General features: G+C 55.5%; 1 protein-coding gene across 1 annotated transcript in view; it reads left to right on the forward strand.

The window, feature by feature from the left end:
* Positions 1-27,430, forward strand: part of LOC111183624 (SH3 and multiple ankyrin repeat domains protein 2) — a 276,054-nt gene that overhangs the window by 193,424 nt on the left and 55,200 nt on the right. Inside the window, exon 11 of the mRNA XM_089914214.1 lies at positions 13,355-13,421. Within this exon, the coding sequence (XP_089770340.1) occupies positions 13,355-13,421 (67 nt within the window). The remainder of the gene's footprint in view (positions 1-13,354; positions 13,422-27,430) is intronic.

Genomic DNA, 27,430 nt, shown 5'->3' on the forward strand with positions numbered 1-27,430 from the left:
ATTCTTTCATGCATGTGGTAGACTTTTATTCCTCTCTTATGGCTGCTTTTCCCTTGACTGTCATGAATATTTTATACCACTGAGGACTGGATAATACCGTGCAGAGGGTCTCTTCTGCATCAGAGGGGTTGGGGGTCGCGGTCCCCTTCCCGGGGCCTGGGAGGTTTCTCCCTGGTTGGTGTTGCCACAGCTAGAAGTAGACCAGCTAGATCGAGTCTGACCTCACGTGTTGATCAGGTCAGCAACTTCTGAACACTGAAGAGAGGTTTTCTCCATAAATATGAATTCTCAGCACCAACCGCGGGTTCAGCATCTCCGTATGAGCAGGGAGGAATTCTGGGGCTGAGCCCCAGCCTCCCTGGGAGGTAAATGACAGAGGCTCGTGTCCTGCTCTGAAACAACTTTAACCTGACACACCACGTGCAGCACTTAGGAGTGTAGGCTCTGGAGTCTGGAGACAAATTCTGAACGCCTGTGTGAACTTTGAGGCTTCCGCCTGGTTTCAGGTGCAAAAGCACAGACAAGACACCCCCATGGGGACCGGTGAATGTGCCCAGGCTGTGGTCACCAGGCAGTGCGGAGTGGAATTGTAGGAGACTGAGAAGCGTGGCCACGGTGACTTGCAGCCCCTCCCCAAAGAGGTGGAGTGTATTTCCCCTCGGGTCTTTACTCCGGTCGTGTGCTTTGACCAGTAGAATATTCCAGAAGTGGTGCTGCAGAGTGGGGTTCCAGAGCCTGCCCTCTGGAGGCTTGGCAGCTTTAGATTTTACCCAGGTGGGACACTGTTCTGAGGCCACCGTGTAAGGGAGTCGTGTCTGCTGAGGCCAGGAGGCCTGGTGGAAGCAAACACGTGGGCTTCGGTCAATGCCAAGACACGCGGTGAGGTCATCGGACGCACCAGCCCAGCTGGACCCTCACTTAAGGCACGGGGAGCCCACATCGGTGGTCCTTGGAGCCGTGACCCGCTTTGCTTCGTGGAGGCTTCTTAGGCAGTGAGATGTTTCATTGATGCGCTAGCAGATTACGCTCTCTTTTATTCCCGGTCTATTAAGTTTTATCACGAATCAGTATTAAGTTTCATCAAATGCTTTCTGGTAACGTACTTACGAAAATTGATAACAGTTGCTGCAACCATCAAGTGATCCTACTGACTTTCCCTTTTTTCTGTTAATGTGGTGAATTATACTGATTGCTCTTTTATTCCTGTAATAAGTCTACATAATGGTGACGTCTTCTCCTTCATACACAAACCTCTGCATTTGATCTGCTTGTATTTGCTTGGGATTTCCTGCATCTTTGGGAGAGGTGACGCTTGCCCTTGCGGAGCCCTGGTACTGAGGCCATGTTGGCCTCGTCCATGGAGTTGGGGAAGTTCTCCCTCTTTATTCTCTGGAGGAGTTTGGGTGAGATGGGTGTGAGTTCCTCCTTATGCGTTTGGGAAAATTCATCTAAGAAGCCACCTGGGCCTGGAGTTTTCTTTGTGGAACTTCAGGCTCTGCTGTGAGCCATTTATCAGTGTGAACAGTTTTAATCCTCCGAGCATCATAGAAGGGTTAGACTTGTAAATTATCCCCAGTTACGGAGGAGGCGAGGTAGCTTGTCTGCGGTGTCCGTGCTAGAGGGATCCACGCCGGGGAGTCTGTGGCCGTGACCACAGCACCACACTGCCCAAGTGAAGGCTGACCACCGCCCAGGCTGTTCCCTTCACTCCTGGGCCAGGGGACAAGGAGGCCACTTCACCCCCAGCCTTGGGGTTCCAGCAAAGGAGAGGCCTCTCCTGGACGGGTGTCCCAGGAATGCTCAGCGTCCCCCTTTAACCTGGGGAGGCAGGCGGGTCACCCAGCAAGGCACTGCCCGTGCAGCAGCCTCGCAGCCCTGGCTGCTTCGTCTGGCTCAGTGCCGGAAGCCCCTGGAGCCGGAACTTCCGGTGGTACGGATGCCGATTGCCTCCACTGCCGAGTGGGGCTCTCTCCAGGCAGCCCCGCTGAGTTTGGTGTGGAGTCCCTGAGCCTCCAGGTAGCACGTCAGTTTGCAGAGGCTCCCGTCTCCACAGGGGATTTGTCTGGAACCTACAGAATTGCCCACAGCCTCCCTGGTCCGGAGCCCAGCCTAGAGGCGGCGGAGACTCCCTTGGCGTTTGTCCGGTGGAGTCCGTGACCTCTGACCCCCCTGAGCCTGGGGCCCAGTCCCCTCCCCGCATGCTTGAAGGATGCTCAGAAGTAAGACGCCTTCCCAGGCTCCCGGGTCTTCGGGTGTCAGTCACTTCCTGATTCACCATTGGAGTCTCAAGTAGGAGACATGGTGTCATCTGGAAGGAAAGCCAAGGAAGGGGACGGGCCGAGCCCGTGGTTTCCGTCGTTGTCTTTGTGTGGAGCTGTTTTCCAGTTTTGGCGAGGACGTGTCAGGATCTCAGAGCCGCCTATAAATAGCTCTGTGTTGGGAGACACACGTGGCTTTGGGGAGAAGAGGATGCTTCATTCGGGGCAGGAGGTGGGTTTCCTCCGCATCCTGGCTGCGGATCCCAGGAGATGACAGTTTCTCACCAGTGATGAAAACAGAGGCAGCTTCTCCCTCACCCTGATTCCAACTCCAGCGCCAGCCCAGAGGGGTGCAGCAGGGCCCACCGTGGGCACCACAGCGGGGCCACAGCACCTCCAGGGCACTGACCGCCCACCACCAGAGCCAGGAGACCGAGCGGAATGTCCAAATGGGGCAGTCCAGCTCCCTGGAAGATTTACTGACACTCAGGTGCCAGGGTCCGTGTGCACCGCCCCTCCTCCAGCCCTCGCAGGAAGGCATCTGCTTGGAGCTCAGCACTGGACCAGGTGACAGGTGGAAAAGGTTGCAAGTCCACTTGATACCTGGGCTCAGATAGGGTCATTTCCTCACATGGAATGCAAACTTACGCAGACCAAGGAGAGCTTTAAAATAGACCAGATTAAGTGCTACGTGGCATAGGGCATGGCAAATGGTGACGTCAGATTATGGTGGCTGGGTGGGTGGGTATGTTGGTAGGTGTTTGGGTGTGTGGATGGGTGGATGGGTAGCTGGGTGAGTGGATGAGTAGATGATTGGGTGGGTGGGCGATTGGCTGGGTGGAGGGATGGTTGTATGGGCGGGTGCATGGGTGGGTGAGTGAATAGGTGATTGGGTGGGAGGGTGAATGTGTGGTTGGATAGGTGTGTGGGTGGATATAAGGATGGCAGGATGAGTGGATAATTGGATGGATGGTAGAGTGGATGGGTGGATGGATGAGTAGGTGACTGGAGGGTGGTCGAACAGGTGAGTGAATGGATGGATGGATGGATGAATGGATAGATGGATGGATGGATGGGTGACTTGAGCCCACAGAGGGTGTTCTGCACATGGTGCTGGAGTCTTCCAAGAAACTCTTTGGAGGGGGCTGCCTGATACAGGAGGGGTAGAAATAGATCAGCAGAAAGTCTGAGCGAGGACCAACCAGACTGCCTTGCACTCTCCTCCCCTACCTGCCTGTCGAGTTAATTTTCCTCCATCAAATCTTCCCCTGGGTCTGTCCTTGCTCCTGGTGCTGTACGGAGCCCCCTCAGCCGTGTGAGCCTGGCCGCACGTTCTGTTCCTTACATTTCCCCGTGGTGGTCCTTAAGCCCCACGGAGGGCACGGCATGTTAGGAGACAGTGTGGGATTCCAGCCGTCTGGTTGCGGGACAGCCTTGAGGGTAGGACTGGGGTTTCACCCGGGCCCCCAGTGTCTGACACAAAGCCTGGCACATAGCAGGTATGCAGGGTCAGCTTCCTTTGTTGACCTGGGGAGGGACGACAGGCAGGTGCCCAGTGCAGTTAGGGGGTGGCACCTCACACCACCTGTGGGACCCTGAGCAGAGGGCACCCCCTGCTACATCACACACAGCACTGACCTGCCCAGGCCCCCGTGTGCATCCGGCATGGCCCGTTGGCCCGAGACATGGACCATTTTCAGGCACCCAGGATGGCTGCAGCCTGAACCTTTCCTCCGCTTACTCACTGAGGAGTGTGTCCCTGAGTCTGTAGGGGACGGTCACCTTGGTCCAGTGTCTGCCCACAGGAAATCCGCAAGCATCCCTGATGGGGGGGTGCAGAGACTGGGTGGATGGGAGAATCTGCCTCATTCAGATGTAGATTAGAGGGTTGAAATAAGCGCCAGAAGTGAGGGGCTCACTGGGAATTGGGGGCACTTCCTCTGTGACGGGCCCCCTCGCACAGAGGCTAGACATGGGAATGAGGATGGGGCAGAGCTCGGGGTTCTAGAAGGACATCATCCCTGTGCATTTCCTCCAGGCTCTCACCGAGTACTGGGGTGTGGGCAGCGGCCACTGGGACACACGTGGGGGGAGGAGAAACGCCCAGGACCTGAGGTGTCGAGATGCTGGTCACAAAGGAGCCTGGACCCCGGGCCCAGCCTCTCGTGAACAAGGCAGCCCCAACTGCTGTCTTCCCCATGACGCTGGGTCCTGCTCTGCTGTGGTACTTCCTGTGATGCCAGGTGGAGTCCCCAAACCTCATCTTTCTACGAGCGTAATTCCTTGTGCGCTATGTTGTCATATATGGATTGTGAAAACATTCTTGAAGGACCAAATTTTGTAAAAAACAAAACAAAATAAAACAAAAAAAGGATTGAAATCAAGTCGATTAGAGGTGTCGATTTCTGAGTTACAGAAATAGATCAAAAGCCCCGCCCTTGCCCTCGGCCATTCAAGTCCAGGAGGAAGAGGGAGCAAGCTTGTGGAGGGGCTTTTGCTGGGGGGTGGGGTTGCCCTGCCAAGTGGAGAGGCGTCTGGGGCACCTTTCCCTGCCCACCGCATGCCGCTGTTGGGGAGATGTGGGTTGCCCTTGCCAACATTCCTGCACCCTCAGGACTCCCCACAGCCTGGTCACCAAGGCAGAGCCCCTGGGGGCATCGGGCAGCGGGTTCCATCTGACCTCGTTCTCCACACTCCGTTGGCCTCTCGGAAGGGACCTCGTCAGCATCAGCAAAGGGTCATGACTTCATGGCGCATCCCCGCATCCTTCGAAACTGTAACCGTCGATGCTGCCCAGACCGTTGTAACACCTGAAATGCATCGTGTCAGTAACAAGGCAACATCTGAGGCTTTATAAAATGAGCCGGTCCAGGCTTTATAAAATGAGCCAGTTTGCTCAGTAACAAGGCAACATCTGAGGCTTTATAAAATGAGCCATGTTCAGGTGCTGACTGTGTCTCGCGGCAAGAATAATGGGGACCCACAAGCGTGAAAGCCTCACCCTGAGGCGGCTGTTAGGCGGGGAAGCGCAGCCCCGCTTCTGCAGAGAGAAGGGCACAAGAAGGGCTCTGCGCGTCTTCCCTGGAGGCCTCGGCAAGTGACCGGTGTGGACCACAGAACTGGCCACCTGCCACCTGGGTCCTCCCCCACCCACTGCCCGGCCCCTGGCGAGTTGCTCTTCCTGTGGCTTCCCTCACATCCTATGGTTTCTCCCTGCCGCCTCTCCGATCCGCGGGTTTCTCTTTCCCTCTTCTCTGCAGAAGCCCCGGCTCCCTTAGCCTTTTTTTTTTTTTTTAAACATCTTTATTGGAGTATAATTGCTTTACAATGGTGTGTTAGTTTCTGCTGTATAACAAAGTGAATCAGTTATACATATACATATGTTCCCATATCTCCTCCCTCTTGCATCTCCCTGCCTCCCACCCTCCCTATCCCACCCCTCTAGGCGGTCACAAAGCACTGAGCTGATCTCCCTGTGCCATGCGGCTGCTTCCCACTAGCTATCTACCTTACGTTTGGTAGTGTATACATGTCCACGCCACTCTCTCACTTCGTCCCAGCTTCCCCTTCCCCCTCCCTTAGCCTTTCCCTTCTGAATCCTTCACAGGACCCGCCAGTCTGTCCCCAGCCAGCCTCTGCCCTTCCCCCGCTCCACCGCATCCATCCTGCCTGCGGTGTGGACCGATGGGGCACGTTCACTGCTCCGACCAGGAGTGCCTCCTCCCGGTACCCCCGCCAGCACCCTCCCTGCATCCACCCATAAAGCCTGGCGATGGCTGAAGAAAGGAGGGTACAGGAGGAGCCTGTGAGTCCAAAAGGTAGTCCTTGCTGTCCTGGGCTTCCAGACATTTCCCCTCGAGTTGGACACCTGCCTTTCCTTATGGCCATGCCCAGACGCCTGGCTTTGGCACGTGTTGCTGAGACGGGGTTGAGAGCAAGACGGGAGAAGGAAAGTTGAGTTAAGGGAGGGGGTGTGGAGGTGGGGGAGGAGGACAGGTGAGCCGGGAAGGGCTCAGTTCTCACTTTCGGATCCTGAAGAACCTGTGAATGGCAGTGTCCATCCTTACAGAAAGCGCATTTGCCTGCACTTTTCACAACAGAGAATTCTGTGGTCACTCAGCCGACTCAGCACCCTGACCGTGCCTTGTCATAAGCCCTCGAGAGCAATCTGTCATATTTTTCCTTGTGCTGCTGTTCCTCTACTAAGGCGTCTAAACTGCGATTCTGTTACAGGTTAACTGTTTTTAAAATGCCATGTGATGAAAATCAAAATTATTTATAGACAACATTCTGTGCCTTGAAAATTAGATCAAGATTCTGGCCCTGCACGGCTTGAGTTATTAATATTTTGGCTTCAGCACTGACTACTGTGTGATGTCGGGCAAGTTACTTAACCTCTTTGTGCCTCAGTTTCGTCCCATGTCAAGTAGAGGTAACAGTGCCCACTTCATAGACTTGTTAGGATCCAAGAGGCTCTATCCATGTCAAGCCCTTAGAACAAACAGTGTGTCTACCTAAGTGCTTGGCGTAACTTGATTTCATTATTATTATTGATATCGTATGCCTGGAACCAAAGAAGACAGACCCCAACCTTCTGCCCTCTTTACGCATCAAACCAGCAGCCAGACGCTTGCTGGATGGAACTGAGACGCCTCCATCAAACCCAGCCCGCTCTCCATCCTCCCATCATACACTTCGTGGGATGCCCAAGCATGGAGCAGGCAGCAGGACAGGCAGGCGGCTGCTTCCTGCAGGAGAGGACTTTCCTGGCCTTGAAATCATCAGGGGAGAAACAGCCAGCCAGTTACCACAAATACAAGTTTGCATTGTTCTCACTTGGACTCGGTTCTTTTGGCCAGAAGAGCGCATGTGGCTTCCGTGCTGCGGTAACTCGGTTTGCAGCTCTTAAAGCTTTTCTTTGGAAGCATAAGCTCGGAATTGCTGGTTGTGGGTCCATTTTTAGGTTATTTTCGGCAGCTGTCCTGGGTGTGCATTGGAGTGCAGATGTGCGGTGTGCGCTTGTATGTTTCTGATGGCGTGTTTATCGTGGGCGCTTAGGGGACCTTTATAACGAGCTGTCCGCTGCTTACAGACAAGTAGTCAGTAATAACCACGTGAACAACAATAGTAATAGCAGACATTTTTAGGGCTCACTGTGTGCCAGGCTTTGCTCTAAACCTTTACGTACGTAATCTCATCGAATCCCCACAACAAACCCATTTTTTTTTTAATATTTGTTTATTAATTTGGCTGCACCTGGTCTTAGTTGTGGATCTTTGTTGCCACGTGCGGGATCTTCATTGTGGCATGTGGGATCTTTAGTTGTGGCATGCAAACTCTTAGCTGCGGCATGCATGTGAGATCTAGTTCCCTGACCAGGGATCGAACCTGGGTCCCCTGCCTTGGGAGCCACTGGACCACCAGGGAAGTCCCCTAAACCCATTTTAAAGTTGAGAAAGCCGAGGCCCGTGGATTAAGCGTCATGCCTGATGTCACCTAGTACAGGTGTGGGATTTGCAGCCAGGCAGCCTGAGGCCAGAGCCCCTCTCCTCTACAGCACCTGTCTGCCAGCTTCACGTCAGGCTTCGGCTGGGGCCAGCCTGTAGGAATAGGTGAGCCGTGGGGAGCGGCGTCTCCCTTAGAGAGGGGGCATCTCGGTCTCTGTCTCTCTGATTGAAGGTGCCTGCCTGCTTACCTTCGCTCCCAGCAGAAGCAGCAGCTCGGGAGTCTGGACAAGATTACCCGGAGGCGAGTAGCCACAGATAGGTCCATATGCCCGGGACCATCCTGCTAACTAGATAGGTTCTCCCTGCTCAGCTGTGCGCTGTCCCAGGCCCCTCCTCCCTCCTCCTCCTTAGGGCTGGGTCATCCCCCCCACCCCCCACCCCCAACCCCTGCCTGTGGAGGGATGGCTGTTCCAAAGCCCCGGTGTCTCTCCTAACACCTGCCTGACTGTTCGGGGTGGGTCCGTGTTCTCGTATTTGACCTTCTCACCTTCTGATCCACACAGGTGGACTTTTACCTTTTTTTTTTAAATTACGGTGAAATACAGATAACACAAATTTTACTGTCTTAACCATTTTTAACGGTATAGTTCAGCGGCATTAAGTACATTGCAACCATCACCACCGTTCCTCTCCAGAACTCTTTACATCTGGCAAAACTGAAACTCTGTCTACTTTCTGTCTCCATGAGTCTGACTCCCGCAGGGACCTCATGTGAGTGAAATCACACAGGATTTGTCCTTTTTGCCTCTGGCTTCTTTCACTTAGTATAATGTCTGCAAGGCTCATCCATGTTGTAGCCTGTGTCATAATTTCATTTCTTTTTAAGGCTGAATAATATTCTATTCTATGTATAGACCGCATTTAATGTACCCGTTCATCCATCAGTGGACACTTGGGTTGCTTCTACCTTCTGATTATTCTGACTAATGCTGCTATGAACATGGGTGTGCAAATATGTGTTTGAGTCCCCGCTGTCTTAATCTGCTCAGGCTGCTCTGACAAAATACCATGGGCTGGGTGGTTTAAACAACAGGACTTTATTTCTCACAGCTCTGGAGGCTGGAAGTCCGAGATCAGGGTGCCAGCGTGGTCAGGTTCTGGTGAGAGCTGTCTTCCTGGCTTGCAGACGGCCACCTTCGTGCTTTGTTCTCACGTGGCAGAGAGAGCAAGCTCTCTGGTGTGTCTTCTTATAAGGGCACTAACCCATCATGGGGGCCCCACCCTCATAACCTTATCTAATCTCATCCCCTCCTGAAGGCCCTACCTCCTAACACTGTCACTTGGGGAGTTAGAGCCTCAAAATATGAATTTGAGGGGACACAAACATCCAGTCCTTAGCATTCCACATCCTGGCCCCCAAATTCATGTCCTTCTCACATGTAAAATACATTCTTCCACCTCAACAGCCCCCAAAGTCTTCATTTGTTTCAGCACCACCCCCAAACTCTCAAGTCCAAGTCTCATGTAAATATTGTCTAAATCAGGTGTGGGTGAAACTTCAGGTACGAGTCATCCTGAGGCCAGTTCCTCTCCAGCTATGAACCTGTGAAACCAAGCAAGTTATGTGCTTCCAAAACACGACATTGGGTCAAACATAGGGTAGACATTCCCGTTCCAAAAGGGAAAAATCGGGAAGTAGGAAGGAGCAACAGGTCCCAAGCAAGTCCCAAACCTATCGGGGTGAATCGATCAGACCTTAAGACGTAGAACTCTCCTCTTTGGTTCGGCATTCTGTCCCCTAGGCCCGTCGGGGCGGCAGTGTCACCCACACAGTGCGGCAGGGTGATCCTACCCCCAAGGCTTCTGGCAAAGGCTCTCTGACCTGTTGAAACCAAGGCAGTGGCCCTGATGTTCTCTGACTCACTTTTGGGGTCATTTCCCCCTCTTTTTGAAGAATAGCACATGTTCGCAATTGAGTGGCTCTATCATGCCGTCTTGTTAAACCCTAGAAGTCCGACAGCCTCCCCTCGCTTCACCCTACGACTCTACCCCCTTCCGAGTAAACTGGCAGTACCTATGCACGTATAATTCTGCAACCTCGTTATCACGTGATGGTCCAGCCACACCCTCAGCGTTCTCTTTAGAACCTGCTTCCTCATTTCCTGCACCACGGACAGGCTGAGGACTTTCCAAATCTTCACATTCCAGTTCCTTCTTGCTAAACAATTCCTCCTTCAATTCATCCATCTTTTTGCATTTTACCATCAGCAGCCCTCCAGCACTTTGCTTGGGAATCTCCTCGGCTAAACGTCCATGTTCATGGCTCACAAGGTGTGCCCCCCACAAAACCCCAGGACACAAGTCGGCCAAGCTCTTGGCCACTTGATAACAAGGATCACCTCTCCTCCAGTTTCCAGTAACAAGTTCCTCATTTCCATCTGAGATCTGATCGGAATAACCTTTAACATCTACATTCCTACCATGCACCTCAAAACTCTCCCAGGATCAACCCACTTCGAAAGCTGCTTGCACCTTTTTAGTTATTTGTTACAGCAGCGCCCCACTTGCACAATACACACACACACACACACACACACACAAAGAGATTTATTACAGAGGCTGAGAAGCCCGAGATCTGAGGTCATGGCGAGCTGGAGGCCCAGGAGAGCTGATGGTATAAGTTTCAATCCAAAAGCCGGCAGACTCAAGACCCAAGAAAAGCTGACGCTTCTCAGAGTCTGAAGCTGGAAAAGAGAGATGTCCCAGCTCACAGTCAGGCAGCAGGAGTTCCCTCTTACTCAGCCTTTTTGGTCCAGTCAGGTCGTCAGCTGACTAGATGAGGCTCACCCACACTAGGGAGGGCAATCTGCTTTACTCAGTCTACTGAGTCAGATGTTAACTTCATCCAGCAACACCCTCCCCCAAACACCCAGGATAATTTTTGGCCAAATATCTAGACCCCCTGTGGCCCAGTCAAGATGACACATAAAACTAACCATTATACAGTAACTGCTCTCAGATCCTTTGGGTGAATCCCCAGAAGTGGAGTGGCTGGATCATATAGTAGTTCTATGTGGAATTAAAAAAATATATTTATTTACTTACTTACTTACTTATTTGGCTGCGCCGGGTCTTAGTCGCAGCACACGGGATCTTCGCTGTGGTATGCAGGATCTTTTAGTTGCAGCGTGTGGGTGGGATCTAGTCCCCTGACTAGGGATCGAACCCAGGCCCCCTGCATTGGGAGTGTGGAGTCTTAGCCGCTGGATCCCCAGGGAAATCCCATATGTGGAATTTTTTTGAGAAACCTGAATGCTGTTGTCCACAGCAGCTGTACCATTTTGCATCCCCACCAGCAATACACAAGCCTTCCAGTTTCTCCACATCCTTGCCAACTCTTGTTGTTTTCTGTCTTTTGATAGTAGCCATCCCGACGGGTGGGAGCGAGCTTTACCTTTGAGGGTCTGGCTGGAAGACAACGGATGATTCTTTTCTTTCTTCCTTTTTTTTTTTTCCTTTTTTTTTGGCCACGCCACGTGGCTTGCGGGATCCTAGTTCCTGACCAGGGATTGAACTCGGGCCCCCTGCAGTGGAAGCGTGGAGTCCTACCCACTGGACCACCAGGGAATTCTGACCAGGAATGATTCTGACCCTTTGTCACCTAAATGACATTGGGTCACATGTTACAAGTAACCCTGCAGAGCCGCCCTTTTACGTTCACATTATAAATGCCAGCACACTAGGTCACTGGCTTCTCAGGGCCTGTGAGGACCTCCTGCCCGGGGTCCTCACCTCTGTCCCTGTCGTGTTTCAAGGATCCATGGTCTGAAGCCTGGGTCCCAGATGGGCGGTCACCGTGCAGGAGGCTGGTGAAGCGCCTTTCACCAGGTAGTTCTAACCCTGCCCCTGAAATGGCCTTTGCTTTCCACCCCCACGGCCCCCGGCTGGTGTGGACAGGGGCTGCCATGGCTCCCCTGACATTAACAGGCCGGGGAGGGGGCTGGATTTGGATACGGGCTGCTCCTGTCGGTGGCATCCTCGGAGGGCACCTAGCATTAGGTGGGGCCCAAGAGTTGAAATCAATGTCACTTCCTAGGATGGGAGCCTGGGGTCCCCCCTGGGTCTCTGTAGCGCCGCAGCCTCTGGCCCCCATGTGAAGCTGTATCAATCAGGGTTCTCCAGGGAAACAGAGCTGGCAGGATGGAGATATGTATATATTTAAGAGGTTTCTTTTAAGGAGTTGGCTCCCAGGACTGTGGGAGCTGGCAGGTCTGCAGTCTGAAGGGCAGGCTGGGAACTCAGGAAGGAGCTGGTGCTACAAATTGAGGCAGAATTTCTCCTCCAGGAAATCTCAGTCTTTGCTCTGAAGGCCTCCAAAGGACTGGGGAAGGCCCACCCACATCATCACTGAAAGTCGACTGACGGTCCATGTGTGTGTCTGCAGGCTGGCATCTGAACGCCCGGCTCATTTGAGGGTGGAGACAGCCGCCCCCGGGCCCACCAGGTCTCCCCGTCTGGGGCACGGAGAGCCCTGCCCATGGGGGCTCTGGTTCAGGTCTCCCCAGGAGCCCCAGGCCACTCCAGGGGACTTTGGCTTCACCTGTCTGGCTGCCGCAGTGCATCAGGGACCACATGGCCTCTTTACTTTAGTCAGTGCCTCTGTAGGGCTCAAGTCGGACCGTTTCCTGTAGGTGCTGGTTTCGTTGCCGTGCACAGGTGCATGGGTGGAGTTTTTTTCTGCTTGAGTGAAAACCAGTGAACGGCTTTGAATGCTTTTTCGAGATTTCCCCCTCCCTCCAGTTATGGGGACCAATCAGAGGAATAGATTCCCCCCCAGGGGAGGGTGTAGGGACCAGTTGGGCTTGGCGGGGATGCAGGACGTGGTCCATGGGAGTTTCCAGGCTCAGCCCCTTGAACTGCCCCCGCTGTGGCCTCCTGGGCCGAGGACTCTCTCACGTAGATTCTCACAGAATGATGGCCTCATTGTCAAAGAACGCCTAGAGAGGGGCAAAGTGGGAAGATGTGCCTCTGCCTGGGGACGATGGGTACTGTAGCTGCCGTTTCAGCAGTTATGATTGGTTCACAGCATGGATGGGCCTTGAGGGCACTGTGCTGTCTGAAATCAGACAGAGAAAGACAAATACTCTATGATCTCACTCCGAGTGGACTCTAAACCAAACTCATAGAAAAAAACATCAGATCTGTGGTTCCCAGAGGCAGGGGGTGGGGGAAGTGGGTGAAGGTGGTCCAAAGTTGGACTTCCAGTTACAAGATAAATTAGCCTGGGGATGTCACATTCAGCACGATGGTTCCAGGTAATGCTGCCATGTGGTACACGTGAGGGTTGCTAAGACAGTAGATCCCCCACGTGCTCATCACAAAGAAAAAAATTTTTGTAGCCATATGAGGTGATGGCCCTGAACTAAACTTATTGTGGTCATTTCGCAAAATAACGTAAGTCGAGTCATTATGCCGTACACCTTCAGCTTCGTGCTGGGGTATCAACTGTATCTCAGTAAACTGGAAAAAAGGGAGTATCTCTTGTTTTTAAAAAAGGAAGTTCTGTTTGGGCTCATTCTGCTGTCAGGCCGTCAGGAAGTGGAAGAGCGTCGTGAACTTAGCGCTTTAACGTGATTCCCACTCTTGCAGGTGGCGATCATAGCTGGTAACTTCGAGCTGGCTGAGTACATCAAGAACCACAAGGAAACCGACATCGGTGAGTAGGCTGGTGGCGAATGAACCGTGAGGGGTTCTGTGGGATTGGTCACCTCGTTAGATTGGTTCAGAGTCTGCTTTTAGCAAAAACCTTCACAGAAAGCAGAGTGCTAGCATCTTCTCCGCCTCTCTTGCTCCAGTTTCTTAACTCTTGGCAGGGTTGGGGTAAGGGAAACCTTAGATGTCAGGCGAGGACGCCGGCAGTGGTCGCAGGGCATTGCTGTCCATCCAGAGAACCAGATCACTTTGCAACTCATGGAGATGTGTTTCTGGGAAGATTCTGTAACAGACATGATTCCATTTAAAGTAAGAGATGGCAACGAAATGAAGCAGGAAAGCTCCAGGGGCACCCCCTCCCCTCCCTCCTCTGCATCCCTCCCAATGTCTGCTGATGACCACTCCCCTTTCTAGTACCCCTCGTGCCAACCAGGAGGACTGTCTCTGGGGCTCCTCCCCTCTCCCATCGCCCTGCCGGCGGCTGGGCCCAGTCTTGCATCTTGGAAGAGCCCGCTGGCCTGTCTCCTCCAGCCCCGGGCTTACACTGGACCAGCAGCGGTGAGATTTCAAGATGGTGCCATCCATCGAGGGGGTGGGCAGCGGGGCTCCAGGGCATCTGGAGAAGGAGCCAGATGGCGTCTGTGTCTTGTTGCCTGTGCCGCTCACCCTGAGTTTGGGGCTGGGGACGAGCGATACCGTGTGTTTGGCTGTCCAGTCTTTACCGTGTCGAGTGTCTGGCAGGCGCCCACCTGCCCCTGAGAATCGCACAAGGATGCGCGGCTGGATGCCTGCTTGCCTCATCCGGTCCCCTGAGCCGAGCATCGGGGCCTCCCAGACGCTGCGCCCGATGCTGACGCGAGTCCTCCCGCGAGCCGGGGCGGACCTCCTAATTGCTCCGCGATCCGGGCCTCTGCCACGGCCACATCAGCATCTTCCTACACACATCATACAGATAGGCGAGTTCACGTCCGCAAAGTGCTCTGGGCAATGAACTGAGCTCTCCAACTCCAAGCACCACCCACCCTAAGACGAGAGAGCGGTACAGTCGGACAGGGTTGGCTTGAGGTCTACAAACACCGGTTACTGTGAAGGGAGTGGGAACTCTGTTGAGCAGGGCAGGTACCCAAGAAGACAGGTGTGCAGGCCCCAAGCAGGACCGCGGGATGGTTAATGGTGCCAAGGACCCCTGGATCTCTGAGCTTCTGCGATGGTGACAAACTTGGGGCTACCTACCCTCGTTGTTTTCACTTTCCCTTGCCTGGGGCCTGCACGCCAGGGGGAGGCGTGAAGTGGTTTCCTTACCCAGCCGTTGGAAGGGAGTTGAGAGAAACTAGGGACTCCACCCCCTGCCCCCCAAGCCCTGCCCTACACATTCACACCCCTCCCCACCCCAGCCGTGAACCTATCCTGCTCAAAAAGTGCCCATGTTAAAACCCAGGTCGGGGAGGTTCCTGGCTTGTCTCTTCCATTTCGTATCTGGGATGCAAACACCTCTCTACAAACAGGTTTTCTTATTATAGAAATAATACCTGTCTGTTGGGTGAACACATTTTAATTACCACTCACCCGATCGAGTCAATGATTTCTTTAAACTGTAAAGGGCTTGCCCTGTCGAGAGATGGGGTAGTCACGGTGGGCGCGAGCGACTTCCGTGGGTCACGGTGTGGGGATTGAGGTTTGAGGTCTGCTTGCTGTACCTTTGTAGACGCCCCGGGGCTCAGTGAGGATGTGGGGTGGCTTTTCCTGTCAATCCATGCCCCTCGTTACCTGCGCCGTGGGCTTTCCCTGGCGTGTCCCAAAGGGAAAGGATAGTACGGAAAATCTGCTTCCCTGCTGGGTCCTTTCAGCATCTCCAAAGAAGAGGAAAAAAGAGTCCTCTTCTTTCCTCTGGGTCGTCTGACTCAGCATCAGTGATTGTGAACCAGCAAACTGTGCCATTTAAGTGGATTCTATTGAAATTTCACAGAGAGGTGATGAAGGGCACGGAAGCTGTGGGTCCCTCGTGGGCGCAGCTGTCACTCAAGGCATTCATTCTCAAACGCACAGTAAATCCATCCTAAGATCCCAATTCAGCGTCGTGTTAACTAAACCTCGAGGTTTGAACCCGGTTGTTTGCTCTGTGCCCTGTGCCCCCCCCCGCCCCCAGCTTTGCATCTCCCCTCGTTACCGGCGGGGCTGGATGCTGGGTGTGGGCGTGGGGAGGGTCTGGCGCTGTCCCCCCCCCGCCCCCGTGTGAGTCTGGCTAAGTTCCGCGTGCGGGTCCGTGCCTGCCATCTCAGAAAGCCGCCCTGCCTCTGGGAGAAGGAATAAGTCCAGGAAAACAGCCAACCCTTTCTGAGCCTGCAAGCCCAGCGTCCCATGCTCCTCCAAGGATACGGTCGCTGTCTCCGTGTGACCAAGGACGAAGCTGACATGGGACGTGGCACTTGGGTTGAGTTCCCCCAGAAGCAGACCTTGAGGCAAGGATTTGAGGGAAGTGGTTTGCCGTGGAGGTGGTGCCAGGCGGCAGCAGTGGGAGCACAGAGAGTAAGTCTGGAAGGGACAGGACGCCAGCTCAGGTGCCTTAACGAGCAGGTACTGCAGGCACCTGAGGCCCAGTCCCATCAGGACCTCCGGGGGGGGGGGGGTCGCGGGAGCGCACCTTGGCCTTGTCTCACCCAGGGGCGAGGTGACTTGTACATTTACCCACCAGGTCAAGTTCCTGTTAGTTCAGGCCTGCTCCGTGCCAGGGAGGACCCTCCTCGGGGAGATGCAGGTGCCCGTAGGGGCAAGTGGCCCACGTACCCGGCGCACTGAGTGCCAGTGGCTGTGGGCAGGGCTCCAGTGGCATCTCCCAGGCGGGACTCTCCCAGAACCACGTGGTAGAGTGATTGGCCGGGCCAGGCCTTGAAGCCAGGCTCACATGACTCTGGGGGGCTCTGGGCTCTTCACCACCAGTCTCCCTGCCTCCCTGTGAGCCTAGAACAGGGGGGCTGCAAGCCAGGGCTTCAGGCAGCAACGCAGGCTGGCGCTGGCACCGGGGCTGGACGCGTGGGTGGAGGGATGGAGAGGGAAGAAGAGGGTGCTTGGGTCCCAGACCGCTGACAGGGGGGTGGTCCCCCGGGAAGTTCTCCTCTGGGCCTCCTGGTTCAGGCTTAGTGCTCTGTGGCCACCAGAGTTGAGCATCTCTCCGCCGAACTCTGCTCCCCAGCTGGGCTGAGAGGGCAGGGGCAGGGGAGGAAGAGGACACTTCGGGGGCAGCGTGAGGCTGGGCCTGGGGGCTGCAGAGGGGTCATCCGAGAATCAGTTGGATTAGGACGGAGGTACGGGCCCTGCAGGCCAGCAGCCCCGAGCTGTGCCGTCAGGACGACCCCGGAAGAGGCTTCGGCTTCCACATGGAGTTTTCACATTTCAAAGAGAAATGTCGGCCTTCCCTGGTGGCGCAGTGGTTGAGAGTCCGCCTGCCGATGCAGGGGACACGGGTTCGTGCCCCGGTCCAGGAAGATCCCACATGCCGTGGAGCGACTGGGCCCATGAGCCGTGGCCGCTGAGCCTGCGTGTCCGGAGCCTGTGCTCCGCAACGGGAAAGGCCACAACAGTGAGAGGCCCGCGTACCGCAAAAAAAAAAAAAAAAGAGAAATGTCTAGCCTGTTGCTTCTCTCCTGCTGTGACATATTCAAGGGCGCTGGGACTGCTCCTCCCCTGCGGGGTCAGGGTCCCCGGGAGGCCTTACCGAGGAAGGACACGGCCTGCAAGCTGCTCTCTGGAGGAGGGACAGAGGACAGGAGGCCTGAGGACAAGCTTGGGGGATAGAGCCACCTCCGTGGGGCGACCAAAGGGAAGAGTTCTGACAGGAAAACCTCAGAAGCCATTGGTCCGGAACTCCGACACCACTGCCCCTCAGTTCGTTCCGGTCTCGAGAAGAATTCGCGCCTCCCGGGAAAGGCGGAGGCAGCCCTTCTCCCCGCTGTGCCGTGCTTGAACAGCCCTGGAAGGCCTGGGAGGAGCTGAACTAGCAGGCTCCTGAGGGGCAAGCTCTTTCCTCTCTGCCGCCATCTTTCCAGGAGCATCTTCTTGGCGCATTCTCTCCGCTCGGGCCCCCTGCTCATCTGGGGCTTCGGAAACATTCATTTGTCCCAGGCCTTGGCCCTTTAGGAGCTGATGACACAGAGGGCGATGTCCTCCTTGCCTCCCTGCCCCCGGGGTTCAGGAGTTCGTTGAAAGGACCGCAGACCCCGAACCTTCCAAACCGGGAACTGCCCATCAACCGCTGTCCCAGGGAGAACGGCGCACGTCTGCTCGGAAAAGCAGCTCCCCATGCGCTCGGCCACTGTGATTGTTGCGTCCACTCCACTTCCCCCGTGTCCCGGTCCCCAGGCACCTCGGCTGCGTCTTCATCCCCCACCCCAGCGAGCCTTCTGTGTTTCTGGCAGTCGATCCCCTAGATGGGGAATTCTTTCCTGTTCCTGACTGTTCCTGACGCGCCGACAGAAACCCTCCGAGGCTCCCCAGTGTCCAGCAGCACGTGCCAGGTGTGGGTGCCCCTGGGGAGCTCGTGTAGAAAGCAGGTGCTCAGGGCAGCCCCTCCCCCCCGAGAACCTGACCCAGGAGGTCCGGGGTGGCCCCTGCCGTTGCCATTTTCCATCCTCCAGCAGTTCTGATCTGCTTCCCGGGACCTTCCAGGCCTGCTTGCCCTGCCCCCATGTCTGGTGGGCTTTACACAGAACACGAGGATGGGGCTGCCATAACAAAATGCCGTCAACTGGGTGGCTTCGAACAGCCGAAATGTGTTCTTTCACGGTTCTGGAGGCCGGAAGTCCAGAGTCAAGGTGTCGGCAGGGCTGCTTCCCTCTGGGTGCTCCGGGGAGGCTCCTCCCTCACGTGTCTCCCAGCTTCTAATGGTAGCTGGCAGTCCTTGGCATTCCTGGGGCCAAGGAGAAGCATCCCTGCTTCTTCACACCACCTTCCTCTCTGCCGTGTCTCAGATCTCCTCTGCTTCCTCCAGTAAGGCCATCAGCCTCTGTATTTAGGGCCCACCCGAAATCCAGGACCATCTCTTCTTGAGATCCTGAAATCAATGACATCTACAAAGACCCTACTTCCAAATAAGGTCCCGATGATAGGATCCAGGGATTCGGACTCGGACACGTCTTTTGGGGTCTGCCATCAACCCCGCGGAGGGCATTCACATTGCTGTATGACTGTCGCCCTGGGCTGTTACAGTGCCTGGCGCACGGTGGGGCCTCAGTAAATGTCCGTTGAATGAGTGACCCCCTCCCCCGTCAGTGTTTCCACTCCACATTCAGCACCTCCCCGCCCGCCCTTCTGGACATAAAATCCTGATTTCCCGGCACCTGGAGTTGGGTGTCAAGGAGCCGAGCCCTTTGTGGGCAAATCGATTCCTGGGTTGGGTGTGTTTGCCAGGGTGTAATGTTCTCTGCCCCCCAAGCATCGTCAGAGGCGGGGGCACGGGGCACTGGGTCGTGTTGGGGGCAGTGCTCTCCGCCCACACAGCAGGTCTTTCTGGGGCCATATGAGATTGGGGGTCTCCAGTTGGTCATGTGCGAGGCTCCCTGGCCACATGGCTCTTCCGCTCCAGCTTCTGTGGCTTGGCTTCCCTGACCCCTGTGACCTGGGAGGGTGCTGTCAGAGTCCGTCTTGGTCAGGGCTATCTTTCGTCTGCCCCCGGACTCTTGAGTGGTAGGCATCTGGTATGATTGCTGGGGGAATTCATAGGCCGTTTGCCTCTTTTGCAACCTCAGGAATCACGGTCGGGGTGCTGGAGAGGGATGGGGGGGTGTATTTCTACCTTATGGTCTTCAGTAAAATTTGACTTCATAAGCTGTACCACAGCGTAGCAGCGATCCAGAAGAATGGGGACTCACGTCCTGTATCTGAGGCTGCTGGCTCTCGCCTCTGTCAGGAGGTGCCCGTGATGCTTGCTAGCAGGGTTGTGTTTATCAGGCATTTAGTGGGGCTAAATGGGGGCTGGGACACCATTTTGGAGAGCACAGCCTCACATGTCAGGATCCTGAACTCAGAGGAAATGAAGGTAAGACTCACCTTTGCCTAGATCGTGTTGGGTTGCATTTTTGAAGATAGACATGGTGGAAGGATCCCCCAGATTCCAAGTTAGGCTTGGGGTTGATTTTGGTGTTCAAAGTGAGCAAATTGAAATGCTACACATTTTCCTGACTTTCTACATGCAGCCTAATCGATGGGATGCCTTTCTGAAAAAGTCCCTTTAACGGCTGGAATATCCCCCGCCTCAAGCCACGGAGCCAGCCTTCGTTTTCCAGACACAAAAGTGCCCCGCTGAGAAATCAGGGCACTTAGGAGGCTCCGCTGTGGCTCTAGGGGAAGACGCTAACCGTGTTGAAACACAGGAGGTGATTCATGGGCCCTCCGAGGTCTGTAGAATCCGGAAGTGGATCCAGCTCGCTGTGTAGATAGAACCCTATCCCTTTAAAAGAGAGATTGCATCTTGTCGTGAAGCGTTTCTGTTCACAGTCCGGCCAGCATGTATGTTGCTGCCCACCGGAGCTGTGGTTCATTTTTTTTTCTTTTTAAACTCCCTTCCTCTTTAAAAAAATTAAATGTGACCTCCATTTGTTAATTTCATTTCCTACTCAGAGAAAGGGATGGTCTAAGAGCGAGCGTGAATACCAAAGTTAAACCTGCTTGTTTTCATCCACTGCTGAGTTGCGGCTGAGTCCGTGAGCCCGGCGGGTCTAAAAAGCTTTTGCCATCGAGCATTTGCGATGGCTTCTGTAGGATGGAGGTCCCCCAAAGCAAGGCTGCTGGGGAGCTGGGGAGCTCGAATCCGAAATAGTCATGCAAAGATTAAGCATGTTGCAAGCTGATAAGCTTTGGACTGGGATAACCTATTTTTTACCACCTTTGTTATTTTTGGTTTTGCCTGGCTCTGTGGGGAGATGCACTGTCATGGATTAAATGACATGGGTTGTTCTTCTTCAGCGGAACAAGGTTTGTTTTCCTATATCTTGTCCTTCCGCAGCTACGGGGAGAGAAGCGAGAGGCTTTGCTTTTTTTTAGATGAAGTCCATTGAGCTGATGTGTGAGTTTGGGTGTCTGATGAGCTGCCCAAGGATCGCTTGGATACCGTTGCTAGGTTTCGAGACGGAGTGGCTATGTCATTACGTTTCAGATATGTATAGATGGTGAAGAGAGGGAGGTGTTTTCAAACAGATTTCTTAATGCATTATTCTGGGGCGGGGGCGGTGCGGTGTGTGCGTGTTTACGTGTGAGAATGTAAAATCTGTGCTGATATGGAGCTACGATGCTTTAAAAAAAAATAATACCTGCTTGGTAGCTATTCACCTGCTGTGAAATAAAATAGATCCGACTTGAAAGCAGCATTCAGATCTCCTGGCATTTGGACTGTCAAATATGCTACTTACCGTGAAACGTAGCAATTATATTAAGTATGCACGGCATCCTTTGTTTGCACGCAGAGCCGGCGGGTCCTGGGGAGAACCCAGAGTTCTAAACTGCTTCATTTCATCAGACTGGCTCGTTTGGGGTCAGCACTGCCGAGCCTTCCCCTTGTGAGCTTACAGAACGAGCCTTCCCAGGGAAAGCTGGGCTAGTTTGTTCCCTAGAAGGATGCGGCCATCACAGCTGTTGCCTAGATGCCCAGAGAATATTTTCAAAGCAAGTTGCTGAGGGAGGGAGGCGTGATAAAGCCCCAGCAGACACAGCCTGAGCAGATGCGAGCAGCCCGCTGTCGCCCCGTCACAGCCGATTCTGCTCCCGTGTCACCGCCCTCTCGGGGCTGAGGGAGCCGTGCGGTGTGTGCGGGCCACCCGTGCCCGATGCCTCGTCCAGCCGGGTGCGCGTGGCTCCCTCCTTGCCGCTTCCGGTGCCGCCAGCCCCCCTCTTCTGTGTGCCGCCCGGGGTCTCCATCGTCCTGCTCTCGGTGTGTGGTCATGTGCTCGCTGCTGTAGCTCCCCTCCCCTCCCCCAGGCATAGCTGTCTCCGAGTTTATCCCCAAATCCTGGAACATAGCTGATGCTCCGGGGCGCAAGCTAAGGTGATGCCCGTTTGTGACCCCGCACGAGGGCTGCTCTTGTGTTCTGTCGGGATGGCCGACCCCCAGCCCTGATGGCCGGTGAGTGTCCGCTGGGGATCCCCGGTGGCCTTGGTCTGTCCCAGACGCTCTGCTCACTGGATTCCCGGAGACACTCGTTGTCTTGGTCCCGAGAGGGTGCAGCAGCGGCCGTGAGGCCTTGACACCCTGAGCCCTGTGTGTTTCCCCTGCTTTGTCGTGTTCTGCCCCTGGGGCTCTCCCTGGCCCCTTCACACGCATGCAGCCTTGGAACGCTGCCTGACGGAGGCCCAGGCTGGGGACGCGTCCTCCAAGAAGTCCCCGGCTGTGATGCCCCCCGTGCAGAGGATGTACGTGGCTGCTGGAGCACGTGTCCCACCAGAGATGCTCAGAGGATCCGCCCACCTGCCCGCACACATCTACTCCTCTGGGTTGAACCGGTCCCCAACCCTGAGCCTTTCTCGGCTATTTGTTGCCCACTCCTGCGCAGTTTGGGCCCCTGAGGAAGACCCCTCCCCGACTCCATCCCCTGCGGACAAGCGGGAGCCCCAGAGACCCCCCCTATCTCCCCCCGGCCTCAACCACACATTCTCTGCACAATTCCCTTCAAGGTGAGCACCTGCCCGTGCCGTGGCTCCCAGGCACCTCAGGCCCCAGCGCCTTTTATAACCATTAGCGCGTAGCACCACCTTCATTGTCCGAGAGTGAGATTCATAGATAACATAACCTAACACACACATGGAATTTTTAAAAATCGGCGTAACATCCCAACTGTCCTGTAAGGAACGGAAGGCAGAGAGGGATGGGCGGGGAGGTGGCCTGCGCGTCCACGAGAGGGTGTCCCACGCAGGAGGGCGCAGGCCAGGGCGGGATGCTGCTCCCCTCCGAGCACACTCAACCTCACATCCCTGAGCGCCTCGGGCAGCTGTGACACCAGGAGGGCCCCGCCAGCCACCGGTGCCACGGTTTCCTGAAATCGTGAGCTGTGCTTGGCAAAGTTCCGGACCAAACGCCACGAACGCTCTTTCACTTAGGTAGTGGCTGCATTTCCGGAGAGCTCAGTGAATATCCGGGCAGAAGGCGGTGTGTCTGTTGAGTCGGGGTGGGCGGGAGCTTATGCTCAGATAAACAGGCTTTGCGTCTCTACGAACGTCTGGAGGGTCACTCACAACTCATGGACTGTCTCACGACTGCTGGACATTTAGGGAGTCTGACCCCTGCCCACCCCCTGTGACAAGTACCCCCCCCCGGCCAACTACGGGAACCCCCCCAAGGCCCCTGCAGCAGGATGGACAACGGCCCGTGTGGGAACCGTAGCTGCGGTACTGACGGGGTGGTCCCGGGCACAGGGGGGAGGCAACCCTGGACTGCAGGCCGCTGCACCTCTGCATTCCCTCTCCAGGGAGGCTCCTCTCCAACCTCGAGCACCCACTGCATCTGATCCTCTGGCCTGCTTCCAAGACCCGGCCTCTGATCCCGTGTCCTGGGACACGCGTCTCAGCCCAGGCCCATCCTTTCCTTTCTCTGAGGCTGTGCTCAGACCCAGTGGAAGTGGGTCCAAGAGCGGGAACGAGTGAGTGGGTGCCCTAGGGTCCCTGGCTTTGCCACTCACCCTGCTTCCTGCAGCTCTGCTGGGCCTCCCCTCCCCTCTCCCGGCCCCTGGGTCCCCTCGGCCGGGCTCTGGCTTTTCCCCGCCCCACGCCATTCTTCTCCCACCGTGACTGTCCTCCTGGTGGACATCGTGTCCCAGCTGAAGGGCTGGACTTTTGGTGGTCGATTCCCTGCAGATGGAGAATGTCTACGTCTGTGGGAGGGAGTGGGGAGGGGCTGAAGCCAGCATTAGGGGCAGCGAATCCCAATGGGCTGTAGAGTCAGGATGGCTCCCTGGAGGAGGAGGCACCAGGCTATCTTGATCTGAACAGCAGAAATAGTTAATGCTGTTTCAGTGCCCTTTCATGCCTGGATCGCACTCACTGCTTTTGTTCGATCCCTGCCAGCAAGGTGGCACTGTCGCTGTCCCCATTTTACAGATGAAGAGAGTGAGGCTCCCAGACTCAGAAATGCGTTCCATGTCGAGGTCACGGGGAGCTGGGGTTTGGACCGAGCCACCCTTAGCTGCCATGATGCTGTCCTTGACCCTTTGTGCATCCTGGACCCTCCCCCACCCCCCACCCCCGCTCACCGGCAGTCCTGCCTCCTGGGGCGTCGGCAGGCAGCTCCCCAAGGCTGCGCACAGAGGAGCACTTCCCCGCGGACAAGCCGCCACCTTCCAGGAGGGCCCCGAGGGCACCCGTCCTTCCCCCACCCCCAGAGCTCTTGGCTGATTTTACCAGCACCTTCTGGGTTCTGCCTGCCGAGCCCATGCCCCCTCTGCACCCACCAGCCCAGTTGCCCCAGCCCTGGTCTGTCTCCCATTGACACCAGGTCAACGGGAGCTGGTGCAGGCTCCTGTCCCAGAGCCGGCACAGCGGTGACGGAACCTTCCAAGGAGAGCAGCCCTTGGCCAATTCCAACCCTTGGCCTGGGGTCTTTATCTGAGCCATTTCATCCAGGAAAACCAGTTTCCCTGCTGCTCCGAGATGCGCCTTAACGAGTGGCCTGTAGGACGAGGAACCCAGCAGCTCTCTACCGGCTCATCCCTCAGGATCCCTTCCTCTGCCTTCCCCTCGACCACACCCCCCGCCTTCTCCCCCACGCTGGCTCACCTGTGCCCTGACTCTGGTCCTCAGTATGTGCCTCTAGGGGATGGTTTCCAAACTCTGCTTTAGTGAGTTAAGTGCACCTGTGTCACAGACGAAGGATCCAGTACAGCCAAAGGAGATCAGGGTTCTGGAGCTCACTGCCCACCCTTAATTCCCACGTCTGGGGAGGTCTAGTGGGACCTCCTGAAAAGAGAACAGGCCAGGCTCCTTGGAGATTCACCCCTCTCTTAAGGTTTGCACACGCCCTCCCCCCACAGCCTTCATGGTGAGAGCTGTAGAAGGTCAGGGTGTTTTCGGAAGTAACTGTCTTTTGAGGGGGTGACAGTTGGTGACCCCAGGGAAACTCAGACTCAGAACGTGAAGGAGTCCAGAGGAACCTTACAGATACCTCCAGAAACCCAGGCCGCCCCCAGGAGGTCCCGTGCCTGGCCTGAGTTGGGGGGCGGGGACAAGAAGCCTCCTTCCCAGCAGGATGCCCGTCATCAGGAAGCAGTGGGACCCTGACCCGGGGCCCCACGTTCTGGGGACGGGAACCTGTGATTCAGAGAGGCAGGGCTGTCGTGAGGCTGCTCCGCTTGGGCAGTGGCACCAGGAGCTGCATCTTTTCACCCCAGCCCGGGGCACTCCCTGTGGGGTCGAAGGACCAGCCAGAGCAGATGGCCCTCGGCTCCCCCAGGGCCGCGCTAGGAAGACCCGTCCACCTCCAGGTGGAAAGTCCTCGATGCCACCCACCTGTGCGGCCTTCACTTCTAGCCGCTTCCATGCGGCTCAGAGGGCTGCTGGCCCATCCGCCTGCGGCCCTCTGTCCACCCACCCCCTTTCCCAGGGCACCTTTGCCGCCTCTGTGGGTCACCCCCGCCTTCCCCGTGGTTCTCCCAGCAGGGGCCCTACCCCGCCACGCTTTCCCCCATTTGCAGGATTCCCTTCTGCATTCAGAGTAGAAGCTTATTTCACAGAAATCGTGGTGCACGGTCCTCTGGGCTGGATGGGGTGCTCCTGAGAGCAGGCTCTGGGCCACTCCCCGTCCGTTACCACCGCAGTGAGGGTGCTGGGTCCCACCTGGGCTCTGCTCTGACCCTTCACGTACGACCTTCCATTGTAGGGTCCCTGACTCACCAAGCCTCGGAGTGACTACAGGACCCCAGACAAGGTCCCCATCAGGCTGGTGTCCTGATGCCAGGAGAGGGTGTCCCTCCCCTGGTGTCCTGCTTTTAAGGACCCATCCGTTCTCAGCAAGCCTGGCAAAGCCCCACGTGGCCTTTACGGAAACGCACACACCCCGGAATTTCTGGACTTTGGGGCGTAGAACCACCTGGAGTGTGCACATCTCAACTATGTCAGGAAATAGGCACAGGAAGCTACCTTGTCATGAAGGTGCAAAGGCGGCTGGGTAGTGGGACCAGAAGGAAGCATTAGGCCAAGGGTCAGGAGGACATGGGTTCAACCTGGACTCATCTGTGGGACCTTGGAGGAGCCCCAGCATCTCTCCCGGTCTCAGCAGTGACTGCAGGCGTGAGCGCTGTCTCCACTCTGTCCCACGGCTGCACTGGGGGCTCTTTTATGATTAGGGCTGAGCCCAGATTCAAATAGAGAGAACTAAGTGTCTTTTGTTCAAGTTCTTCGTGGCTTTGCAAGTGTTTGATCTCATATGCAGGCTGAGGGCTTAGAAGACTGTGTGGGGTAGAATTCGACTGAATGCAGAAAAAGGTTTCTATTCTGGGTTTAATGAGAGGGAGTGGAAAGACGCTTAAGGTGGCTTTCAAGAAAAAAGAATTGTCCACATGGGCACAGAAGAGGTGCCGATTTTAGCCAAGCTAGAAGGGACACATTGATGCTAAGGGAGCATCAGGTGGTCAGAAGGGAGGCCAAAGAAGAGAAAATCAACCTGTCTTGGCTCGTGGGGTGATGAGTGTCAAGTTCTCAGTCATCCGGATCCAGGCACAAAACAGACATCAATTTACACTCATCCCTGGGGCCATTGGCCAAGACCTTTGGGAGGTCCACGGGTGTCCTCCGCGGGAGAGCTGGGAAGGGAAGTCTGGACAAATACCACGGCCTGGAGGGGCAGGATGCAGCCGGAGCTGGGCTGAGGGCAGGGAAGCAGCCCTTCCCTTAAATCGCAGTGCCATCATTCGTCGTTGGCCGATGGCCGGTTCTAGGTTCTGTGGTCATCCTGCAGCCCGCGGGGCGGGGAAGGATGCTACACCAGAGAAAGGACCAGAGAAGGTGGCAGGTGCTGGCGAGCACAGTAGGCGGTTCCTACAGAAATCTGGCTCAGACACAGCTCGATGATTTCCCCAGGATCACATGCCCATCAGTGGGGTGAGGTCGGGGTTCAAGCCCAGGTCTCCGACTCTGCCTCTTGTCCATCACATGCCCTGCTTTCTTGTAGAGTTTTCCAGCTAGTGGAAGCCAAATTCGACATGGAGAAGGGGAAAAAGATTTCAGAACACTGTTTTGCTCCTTTTGTTACGAATTTATCGATGTCTTTTTTGGTGCCCAGAACAGATACTAAAATATTGATGAGGAAGAATGATGACAAAATTGTGTGACCAAGGGTTTGGTGTGGGGGTGGGGGGCAGGCGATAATCTTTGCTCAGTTCTCGCTGGGGCCACGCTTAGATCCGCTCTGCCAGGTGGACAGCTCCCAGACAGCACCAAAGCTGGTGTGAAGGGCTCTGAGTCCTGGAATTCTCCAGAGCTGGGGGCTAAGGGCACTTGTCAGTGCTCAGATGGACCAGGCTAAGAGGCAGTCAGAGCACTGGGGGTGGGGGTGGGGCATGCCTGTGGCCCCAAGAGAGGACGTCCTGCCTCTAAATGCTTGCTCGGCTGCATTGTTTCAGTAGAATTCACCACCATCACTCAGAGCAAGGGACACCTGTGGTTGGCAACAAGGTCCTGGGTGTCCATTGCCTGTAGGGCCTGGGACAGAGTGGGCATCCAGTTAACGTCGGGTGACATATTTGGACGTATATTCTCTTCATTCCGTCCAAAGCATGCTTTGTATTGAAGCCCTGCATCCCCTACCCCCGCCCAGACCCTGCCATCTTTCTGGCCACATGTGTTTCTCTCACCGACAGTCCAGTGTCGGTGAGGACGGTTTGTCCATCGTGCTGACCACAGGTCACTGGTGCTGGGAACAAACCCAATTTTGTCTTCTCGGCGTCACAACAGCAAAGTTTTATGGGAACTGGCAAAAAGTTGGGAAAACGGTGAGAGCGAAGGGTGATGGTGGCTGCCGTGGGCCCTTGCCCTCCATCGGGG

Source organism: Delphinapterus leucas, chromosome 7, assembly GCF_059928025.1.
Source record: "Delphinapterus leucas isolate spDelLeu-1000000601 "Yukka" chromosome 7, BTC_Dleu_Yukka2, whole genome shotgun sequence".
NCBI classification, from domain to species: Eukaryota; Metazoa; Chordata; class Mammalia; order Artiodactyla; family Monodontidae; genus Delphinapterus; species Delphinapterus leucas.